Here is an 11,352-nt window from a genome sequence, read left to right as displayed (position 1 = left end):
GAGCCAACCTTCAGCCTGTGCATGAATGAGACAATGGGACCACTGTAGCTGGCTTGTTAAACTAACCCAGGGAAGGTCTCCCAGGAAGAGAGAGAGCCAGCAGAGGCTGTTGTAAGACCAGGCCCCGCCTACCTGAGCATCTGCTTTTTGTGATTCTCCACTTCCTGGAGCAAAACTTGCTTCTCCGACTCTTTGTCTTGCTCTTTTGCAAACTGTTCAAGCTCCTTTGGGGGGGGGGGGAAATAAGCATATATTAAAATAATTTTTAAAGCCGAGATAAAACTTTGAACAGCACTTCTATGTTTATAAGGTCCTAGAGCAGTATTCGAAGACCTCCTGGGAAAGACAGGTAACGAACAACCATTCAAATATACAGCTGAGTTTGAAACCAAAGATAATCCTCATCACTCTGCACCTAGTTCACTATAGATGGGAACAAAAAGCTGCAGGTTTATTTATTTATGCATACAGAACTGGGGTACAGGCCAGAGATGCAGGGGTGGTAAGAGGATTCACCAGAGACAGAATGGGAGGCAGAAAAGGCCTACTAACGAGGTACACTGCTGAGCGGAGCAGCAGGTGGGTCAGGAGAGGTCTGCCACATCATGTGGGTCACCTCTGGGGTAGGGATTGAACTCATGCTGAAGTGGCTTTATCTTCTTAATGCTGTGCTTTAATCCACTGCACCACCAGGGAGAGCCTGGCTGTAGGGTTTTAAAGTCCATGCACGGGCAGGAAAACGCAACCTTGAGCTATCTGAGGTTGGAAATTGGAATTGAGAACACCACAAATCCAGGACCCACCATGGGAAGCACCTTCAGTGGACAGGTAAACTAGGAGTGTCATTAGCCAGTACAGAACAACATAGAAGCTTGTCCTTCTATGGGCTCTGCTGTGGGCTCTGCTGTGGGCTCTGGCTAGAGGGATAAAATATACTTCCCCTGAGAATTTATGTGGGAGAACGAATTTGAACCCTTGCTCAGTGTGAGATAAAGAGAAAAAGAATGTGAACTGGAAACGTTTTAGCTGCATAAACAGTTATTATCTGCATAATTATTTGTTTAAAATCCAGATTCGCTGGCCCTCCCTGGTGGCGCAGCGGGTTAAAGCACAGCACTGAGAATCTGAGGCCACTTCCGCATGAGTTCGATTCCCGCCTGCCGCCTGCCCCGGAGGAGACCACATGGCGAGCCAGACCTCTCCTGACCCGCCCGCTGCTCCCCTCAGCAGTGTACTTCGTCCATCTGCCTGTTCTGCTCCCCGCTCTGTCTCTGGTGAAGCCTCTCACCGCCCCTGAGCCTCTGGCCTGTACCCCAGTTCTGTATGAATAAATAAATAAATCTTTAAAAAAAAAAAAAATCCAGATTCGCTGTTAGAATGGAAACTTGCTGAAGGTAAGGATGCGTCCTGTGTTCTTATCATGTCTCCCTGGGGCCTGCCACATATCAGGCTGCAAATCACTGAGTGAAAGCCTGAATGAATACATGGGAAGAAAGGAGGAGCGGAAGAGAGGCAGCAAGACAGAAAGTGTAATTTTTTCCTGAAAGATTTCATGGAAGTTTTGGAAGAAAACAGGGGCAAAGTTGCTCTCAAATTCCAGCTTGAGAACCACACATAAAAGACACAAATACCGACAAACAGCTAAATTCAACATTTACTATTCTCAGAACACTGTATTTTGAGACTATGAGGTCATCCTAGTATCACACAATCTTGCTGCAAATATACAAAGAAGACATTCATATAGGAATGTCTAAAAACTTCAAACAAATAGGAATCTTGCATGTATTTTTTCAGATATAAATGTTTAAGAAATACAGATTAGAACTGGGGGGGGGGGGGCTATTCATTCACTGCCCATGTGCTTAGTGTCTCACTAAGTTCTTCTGTTATTTCTTCTGGCACTGGGGAGCTGAGGATGAGAGGTAAGGGTGAAACTACAAATATGCAAATATTACTAGGGATAGGAAAATAATGCATATGTAAACACGCAAACGAGATTATTTGACTTAATGAGAAAATAAAACACTAGGTGAGCATGTTCTTTAAACAGAAAAAACAAGGAGATAAAGTGGTAGGTTTGATCGGAGAGTTGAAGTATGACCTTTTGCAGAAAAAAACTAGCTTTAAAAAGCAAAACAAAAGTCTTATTGCTGCAGTCCAAATAATCACCCAGCGATAGACATTTCTGGCTAAAAATATGATTAATAAAGAATGAGGAAGCTAATTCTGATATAGGAAGATTTACAATCAATCTTGTTAAGTTTGAAAAATCAGTGTTTTAATATGTGACCTTTTAGATGAGAAATGAGAAAGAAATAAATATATTTGACTTTTTTAGCATCTGGGTAGAGAAATTATAGAAAGATACATTAAGAACAAGTAAAAGTGGTTACCTTTTTGGAGGAGGGGTACAGAGAACAAATTAGAAGCATAGCCTATTTCTCAAAGTATGCCAATATTATCACATATGTGAAAATAACAGCCTTTCAAAACAATTTTTTTAAAACAATTTTTAATAGGTTAAATCAATGCTAGAAATGAAGGCGGAAAGAGATCAGCTGTGCCAATGATACTGCTGAAATTCTGCAGTGAGCTCCTATGGCAAGGACAGCTTATTTTCAAAAGCACCCTTGAAAATCCAGTTTTTCTATCAGCTTTGGAATAGACTATCTTTTTCTGTAAACTCATCAATGGAGCTAGCCATGTCACATGAAACACACAAACCTAAATGCTGGTGCCAAAACCCATCCAGGCCCGGCAGATAATACACGCATCTTATCCTCACCGAGGGCATAGCAGCAGAAACACCTAATTTATTCAAACTGATACTTCTCACTTTACTGATTTTTGAGACTTCACAGAAAGCACAGTTGAGTTTAGAGGTGTTGAATGTGCCTATGATTGTCTGGTAACTACAGAAACAGAAAGGAAGAGGCTGTTCAGTGACAGCATGAAAAAAAAAACCAAGAGGCAGGATAGGTTAGGGAAACAGAGATTGGATGAAGAGAGTGGCAGAGAAAGGAAGTAGTTCAAGCGACCTCAGCGTTTTCAAGTTGAAAAGTTCCAAGCGCAGTGCTGTAGTTGCCATACACTCATGAACAGAACCGGCAGTGCTCTGCGTTCCCAACTTCCTCATTTTCACCTGGATGGTTAGTGAGTAAAGTACCTTCACTGTCTCAACATTTACTGAAGCTCCTAGACAGCTCTCAGGTGGAGGTAAGTCACACCACCCAGCCCCTTTATTGTTATCCATTCTTAGCATCTCAGGCTGGGGCCCACTTACCTGTATCCGGTGGCGCAATTGTTGAAATTTCTCTTTCACTTTAGTATTCAGTTCAGTCAGTGCACTTAATGGTCCTGAACAATCTCGAATATCCTAGAAGACAATGAAGAGATGAGAGAGTCTTTTTCAAGGCAATGAAATTAAATGACACTATCTGTACAGTGACAGCTTACACCTTAGGCCTTAGACACAATGAAGGGTGGCCTATTGACTGTGATTCATCCTGATATTTCTACAACACAAACAAGAGCATTACCATTTGCATTTTTCCCATTCTGCTTTAGATTTTTAAGCAAGTAAAGGAAAAGCATGGAGAAAGCACAATTCTGTCTTGATCTATTAGTTTCAAACACTTAACAAAATACCACCTGGCCAACATGAAAGGTGAAAAGTATATGACATCCAAAAGTCAGACTATAATTTCAGATCTTCCCAAATTGAAAATCTGAGTGTTAAACTACTAGTTTCATATAACAAGATAAACTTCTTCAGGATGAACTTCTTCCATCTGATTTTACAAACCATCTGATATAAATCACAATGTTCATAGATATGTTCAAAGGTAGACTGAGAATTTGCTTCAAGTCATTCAGAATTACCAGTCAAGGTATTAAGGCAGAGTCAAGAACCAGACTGTATGGATTCAAAACCTGACTGCAGCAAGGTTTTTTTTAAAAGAAATCTTCAGTTCTCTGTGCCTCAGTTGCTGCATTAAGACATGACCTTACAAATAGAACATGTATATATGCAGAGTGTTTAGAATAGGAGCTGAAACACAATCTTTCTCACTAGCAAGCACAAGAACCCAAATGTTAAAGAGCTTAAAAGGGGGATTAAGCAAATTTATTATGTAATTCACAATATATTAGCGATATTAAGAGTATTATAATGACTATTACACATAAATTAAGTTATGCAAAAAGGCAATTTCATTTGATGATTCCTATATTTAGAATTTTAATACTGGCGCAAAAATTTTGCATTTACACATGAGACAAAGTTCAATTATAAATGTTTGCATCAAATTTCCTCACTTGTTCTCTGGCTTACACAGTAAGTCACATTTCCTAGCACTATATGATAAATCACTAATTGAGTTTAATATGCATCTGATTTCCGTGGGCAGCCCTATTTTCCTTTCCTTTAGCCACAGTTAGTTGCAATGTTTAGTAACACTTGTTGGAAATAGAAACTGTTTGCTTAAAACCAAGGTTTAAGACTCTTGGTTTCTTTTTTGTTAAACTCAAGGAACCATTTCCTCATTCCTAACTCTTGCCTATGCCAACAGATTTTTGCCTTACAGTGTTCTACCCATAAATGGCTTAAGCAAAGGCATCAATTACCCCATCTGTTAAATGTAGTGACTCTCTCGTCCCTTTTGTAGATTGACTTTGCCTGTCTGGGTAGCGGCAAATCCAAGCCTTGGCAGATTACTTTTTTTTTTTTCCTTTCCGGATTCCCACCCATTTTCCAATTTCGTTTCTTTTCCCTTGTTGCCCCTTTTTCTGGGGTTTTTGTGTGCCAGGGGGCTCTCGCAGCGGGGGAGCGGCGGGGGGGGGTCTTGTGTTCTCGGGGGCGCCCCGCTGTGTTGGTCAGGGCGGTGGCAGAAGGTGGGGCAAGCAGGTGACAGGTGTGTTGTTAGGTGGTCTGGAAGGACCAAGTGGGGCCACAGAGGGAAGCCTGAGTAGGGCGGGGGGCGAGGACGCCCGGAAGAGGATGAGCAAGGACACTCGGACAGAGGGTCAAAGGACATGACTAAATGGGGCGTAAGCAAGGGGGAAATCAGCCATGGGGCAGAACCAACGACCTCTCAGACTTGGCACCAAGTGGGGAAAAGGCTGGGAGCCCGCCGAGTTCCCAGCCAGTGGGGCTTGGGTTTAGGGCTGTTAGAGTCCAGCAGGAGTCCCGGAACTAGTACCTGGATAAGCGCCTTCACCTCCAGGTCAAATTTGACAATTTCTTGGTTACAGATACGGACGTGGACATCTTGGGGAGCCGCCATGTTGAGAACGCCAGCTACGGGCAGCGGCGGTGGCCAAACTTTAGCGCGTTTTCGCGTTTCCCGTTTTTTTTCGCTCGAGATTTCGCAGCAGCGCCCCCTAGAGGCCAGACTGCGGCGGGCGGGGACGGTGACGCCCGGTAATAAGGACTTTGCTTGACACGTGGGCAAAGTCAGCCCTGCCTGCTGACCTGGTGGTAACCGCGCGGAGAGCAAGAGGAGAAAGTATGTAGGAAGGTTTAACAGTGGCCTCCTCCTTTTTCCTACTGTTAGTTGTTTTAATGTTTTGGATAGAGAGGAAACACCTTTTGGAAAGTCTTGATTGGGATGTCTTGGAAAGTGAAATTCACGATCTATATATTTCTTTAAAATTTTTTGTACGTTTTACATTTTCTACAATGAGTATGAATTGTAGAATAAAAGAAAAATGATGTGTTTTTATTATTACTTTGTTTAAATATGAGGAATCCGGGCTTGTGGGTAGACCCCCTCTGTCCTCCAGGACAGTTGGAGATCTTAAAAGCACATAGGTCAAGTCACACACACACACCCACCCCACCCCCCACCCCCAGCTTACATCATCCCACCTAGCATCGTCCCTACTCATCTATGGCTTCTGGCTGGTGGTTCCCTTTTGTATACAATTGGATCTACTTGCTGGGGTAGTTTTGATGACCTCGTGTAGTTTTTCATGGAAATAATGTAAGAGCAGACCCTCAACAAGTGGTAGCGCTTCATCTTATATTTATTAAATACTTCAAGTTTCTTAGTCTTCAGCCACCCCACCAAACCTGTCCCCTTTCTGAATTCCTCAACCTCTTTTTCAATCTTAGCTTAGAATGCTTTTCCCTAGTTCTTCACCCCATTTTGTTGGGTTCACTTGAGCAAGCAAGTGTGAAGTAATGTCCCCGCTGTAAAGATCAGGAGATTGACTAGGAGTAGATCAAAACCAAAATCAAAACCAACACGCCTGCCCCAATTAACCAAATTGAAAGCACAGAGCCTTAACTGAAAGGCACATCTGCCCTCAGGCACCAAGTATGGCCCCCCGGGTAGTACTGTATAAGTGGGACTGTGCTCTTTTCCCTCTATGTTCCAGAACAATTCACACACCTTTAAGCTCATCAACCGTGCTGCATCTAAGATAGAGGCCACATACTGTGACTGGGAGTCAACCCTGGTTTGAACCCTGCTTGGTAATGCTCTTCATATCTCTGTGCCTCAGAGGCTAACTGGTAGTAAACATAGGGCTGGGTGGGGATTAAATTAGAACATATAGTAATGTGGCATGTGGTCAGAACTCAGTGTTCATTAGCTACTATTTTTCTATTATTGACATTTGGGACCATTTCTAATGTGCCACCACTTTGTACCAAGTGACTCATGTACATCATCTAACTTAACTCCCACCACAGTTCCATGAGGTAGAATTATTTGTCTTTTAGAGGTGAGAAACCAGGCAAGACTAGTGTCTTGCTCAGAGGTAAATGGACTTACTAGTGTTACTGACTGGAAAAGGGAAAGAAACATCACGATGCAGCCCATAACCACCTTGGATCACTACTCCCAGCAGGCCAGTGATTGGACTTCCTGAGTAGGGGGCAGCTGGAAAAGAGCTAGGTGTATATATAAATGGAGGTGGAATGAAGGAAGAGGGAAAGCCAGCGGGGTGAAAGGCCTGTTGGGAGGCTGCTCCTGTAAAGACAAGTGGCTACCATTATTTGACCTCATAATGGATTATGTGATATATTTTGAATTTTAGGTCTCTTCTTATGTTCCCAGCTCTCTGAGATATGACTAATCCCTTTTTTTGTGGCCCCCTGCCAGAGGATGCCTTAGACGTGTGACAAGCTTTTGGCCTCAGCTACCCTGCTTTAGATTGAACCTACATGGCTGGACATTTACCCAGAAGGAGATGGGTAATTTTCTGAATTTTATTAGAAACATCCTTTTGTTTCTCTCTCTGCACAATTAAAAATTGTTCACATTAAGTCTGCTTTGCCTTTGTGCATGTGGATGACTGTACCTTCTTTTGGAGCATGCAGCTCTTACTAGTTTTGTAACAGGGTAATCCCCATGGAAAAGGGAGGGTGGAGCTGAGCAGAGAGAAGTTAAGACAGGGAGAAGGAAAGAATCAAGGAGACCTGAAGCAGGCACATGGAGGAGAGACATGAAGAAACTATACTTGCTTCTCAATCTTGGACTTGTACCAAGGACTTGGGGGACATAGAAGGAAAACTTGAGAAACAGAGACATGTGGGAGGCTGACACTGGCAACCTTACCTTGATTTGTATTTTGCTTTTGTTCCTTTCATCCCAGATATACCTGGTCCTTTCTGCCCCTTTCCTGTGGTTCTCACCAGAAGATGCCTTAGACTTGTGGCCTGCATTTGGTCCTTAGTGTCCTGCTTCAGGCCAACCCTATTTGACTGGGTATTTACCCATGAGGGAATAGGTAATTGTGGGTATTTAATTGAAACCTTTTTTTTTTTAGATTTATTTATTTATGCATACAGAACTGGGGTACAGGCCAGAGGCACAGGGATGGTGAGAGGCTTCACCAGAGACAGAATGGGGAGCAGAACAGGCTGACTGACGAAGTACACTGCTGAGGGGAGCAGCGGGCGGGTCAGGAGAGATCTGCTGTGCCATGTGGATCACCTCCGGGGCAGGCGGGGATCGAACTCATGTGGAAGGGGCTTTAGCTTCTTAGTGCTGTGCTTTAACCCGCTGCGCCACGACGAAGGGCCATAATTGAAACCTATTTTAACTATTCTTTCTCTTCTCTCTACTGGACACCAATTGTATTAAAGTTCCTTTCCATTGAAAGTCTTATACACTGGAGTATGTTTTGTCTTGACGTGGCAGATGGCAAACCTATTTAGAGCAGGCAGGTTTGACAGCCCCAGGATACCCCTTTCTGCCTTGTATCAGTTTGGGGCCCCAGTAACACACTTACACAGGTCCAAGGATCTATGTATTTTAAAATTCTGACACGTTACAAGTTCCTCTTCACAGTTTACACTCCCACAAGACAGTGCAAATATGTGTTCTCATGGTGTGTTAAACACTGGGACTCTTTTCCAATCTGATTAAATGAAAAATGGTATCTTTAACTTGCATACTTCTTACCATGAATGAGTTCGAGAGATATTCATAGTTACTTTATTGTCTGCTCATTTTTCTTATCTGATTGTTGGTCTGTTTTGCATCAGTTTCCATAAACACTTTATATATTAGAAGAGTAGCCCTTAATTTTTTTCTTGGACTACAGAATTTTGACTTGATTATGGTTTGACTTTTGCACATTAAAGAAGTTTTTATTTCATGTCAAATTTATCTACCTTCCTTTCACAGCTCCTGGAATTGTGATAGTCCCCAATTGCAAGGGTTTAAAGGAATTGCCCACATTTCCTTCTGTTTTTACAGTTTTTCTTTTTCTTACAGTTAAATCTTTACTCATTTTGAGTTATTTGTTCACTTTTGGTATGAAGTATAGAGACTTTTTTTTCCCAGAAGATTACCCAGTTGTTCCAAACCATTTTCTGAAGAGTCCATCTTTTTTTCACTGGCTCTAGATGCCATATTTGTTGAATGTTATATTTAAATCTATTTCTAGACTTTGCATTCTGTTCTGTTGCTTGTCCATTCATGTATCAAAATGACCATTTTAGTTTCTGTGCTGCCAAAGCCAGCAAGATGTTTTAGTTATTAAGTTTCATGTCTTTTAATATGTAGTAGGGTTGAACACACCATTTCTTTCTCCCCCCCAGTCACCCCCAGCATCTTCCAGATTTTTTTTGTTTTAAGATTTATTCATTTATGCATACAAGAACTGGGGTACAGACCAGAGGTGCAGGGGGTGAGAGGATTCACCAGAGACAGAGTGGGGAGCAGAACAGGCAGATTGACTGAAATACACTGCTGAGAGGGGCAGCCGGCAGGACAGGAGAGGTCTGCCACACCATGTGGGTCAGCTCCCTGGCTAAGGATCAAACTCGTGCTGCAGTGGCTGCTGACAGCCTCACAGTGATTTAACCCCTTGCACCACCAGGGAGGGCCCTCTTCCAGATAATTTTTTCCCATGTGAACTTTAGTTGTTTTAACCCCAGTGACTGTGTTTTATTGGGATGGAAGTAAACTGTATTTAACTTCAGGGGACTGACAGCTATGTTGCCTGTTCCTGTTCAAGAAATTGTTCTTCTATTTGTTCAAAACTTCCTATGTCCTTCATAGCACTTTAGAGATTTATTACCTGTATCTTATTTTGTTAGCTCTTTCCTGGTGATGTCTTAAACCATTTCAAGAAATGATACGTCATGTTTTAGAACACAAACAACTTGGATACAACTTCAACAGAAGTTCCCTGCTTAGGACAGCAAAGCAGCCCTAAAGCTGCAAACACATATCTGCCCCCATTACTGGGGCCTTCTCATCACGCTTCTGGATGGAAATTTCAATATGCACAATTACATCTCTGTGAAACAAAGAAAACATAGCATCCTACTTATACACCTTCCAATACACTCCCTTACAACAGAGACCCAATTCAAAGTTCTTAAACCAGAGGCCATCTCTGAGACACTGCTATGCCATTTGGTGACTCAGGTCCCCAATTATTGAAACTGCAGCGCTGTTCTGCCCCCACTGCCTGCACTCAAAGGTCCTGAGACTAGTCTACACTGGCTAGGTTTGGGTCTTAGTTCTTTCTGGTTTTCAGATTTTCAAAGCCTATCATCTCCCATCTGGCCATCCATCCAAATATTGCCTGTGACTTAGTCTGATCCCTTGGGGGTGAGTATGAATTGCCTGAGTGCAGCAAAGACACTGGAGTCTGAATTAGAGCTATCTTATAAAGTGAGTATTGAGGTGAGTCCCCTTATCTGAGTCATCTGACGCAAGAAACCGGATGTGACCATCCACCTTGTGACAGGCCATTAAGAACAGCACTTGAGTTCCCTGACAGGGAACCCATTGCAAGGATTTAATGAATGTCACCCTAGTTTTGTAGAACCTTCCAGCAAGGATAAAGTATTTCCCAATTAACATTTTTCTTTTCAGGAGTTCACCTGGTCCCTAAATAACTGCTGCTGAGGAAGGACATTGAATGACCCATCTTACTGGGTGCTGCCCACCAGTCTCGCTTTCTAAGGACTATATTGACCTCGCTCATCCAGCTCCTTGAAGTTTCTGCACAACAAAAAAAACTCCTGTGAGGAGTGATCCTGAGATGTCTTAGGATTCTAGGATAGAACCAGTTGACAGGAGGCTATGTCACCCTTCCTGGTGGCCCCAGATTCATTTAAAAGCAAAAAAGACTTCTTCCAGGGTCCCAGATATCAGGAACACAAGCCTATTGATTCTTCTTTAACGTAACCCAATGTTGTACTTGCGTCAATGCAGATACTTCAGTGACAGTATACCCAGAACATTAGCATGTGTGACAGTTCTCCTGTGGTCCTATGATTCAGTTCTCAGTCATTCCCTCGGCTGAGTTCCTGGAGGGCTTTTTTAATCTCCTTCTAGTCCAGTGCCCATCCATGTAAAGTCTTACAGAGTGTGCACTAAACAGATGTTTGTTGGCTGCAGGACCCCACTGATATATTGGTGCTCACTCAGGTCCCATGACTTCAGGCTTCGTGTGCACATGTCTAGCCTATCTCTGAGATGTTTAGGATTATTGAACACATACAAATGTGTCATACAAACATCTCTGAGATGTTTAGGATTATTGAACACATACAAATGAACTCGAGAGAGAATCACAGTATTTTACTTCCCTCAGACAAATCATCTGCCCAAAGAATCAAAGGGGAGAAACAGGTAATAACTAAACTCTGCTCTAAGCTATGGAGAATGCAAATGTTTATTTTACTGAATAATTCTGAATGACAGTTAAATTTCACTAAGGATGAAAAAATCACCCCAAGGGGGCCTAAAAATATTAGTGCTATGTCTAGTTTGGAATTTCGATGCAGCGGAGGAAGAGGACAGTCACCTTGCTAAACAACAGAAAAAGCAATATAGAAAGGAAGGCCAAAAACATGAGACAAACAATTCAAAAACC

General features: G+C 42.6%; 1 protein-coding gene across 1 annotated transcript in view; it reads right to left on the bottom strand.

The window, feature by feature from the left end:
• BNIP1 (BCL2/adenovirus E1B 19kDa interacting protein 1) overlaps window positions 1-5,385 on the bottom strand; it is a 14,555-nt gene extending 9,170 nt beyond the window's left edge. The window contains exons 1-3 of the mRNA XM_004679227.2: window positions 5,205-5,385; window positions 3,287-3,379; window positions 133-224 (exon numbers count right to left, since the gene is read on the bottom strand). Coding sequence (XP_004679284.1) covers window positions 133-224; window positions 3,287-3,379; window positions 5,205-5,288 — 269 coding nt within the window. The 5' untranslated portion in view covers window positions 5,289-5,385. The remainder of the gene's footprint in view (window positions 1-132; window positions 225-3,286; window positions 3,380-5,204) is intronic.
• Between the last annotated feature and the right edge of the window lie 5,967 nt (window positions 5,386-11,352).

Source organism: Condylura cristata, unplaced genomic scaffold (assembly GCF_000260355.1).
Source record: "Condylura cristata isolate star-nosed mole 26May11 unplaced genomic scaffold, ConCri1.0 scaffold00008, whole genome shotgun sequence".
Taxonomy (NCBI): domain Eukaryota; kingdom Metazoa; phylum Chordata; class Mammalia; order Eulipotyphla; family Talpidae; genus Condylura; species Condylura cristata.
Note: the sequence above shows the minus strand (reverse complement) of the source record. Positions and strands in the feature narration are given on the sequence as shown.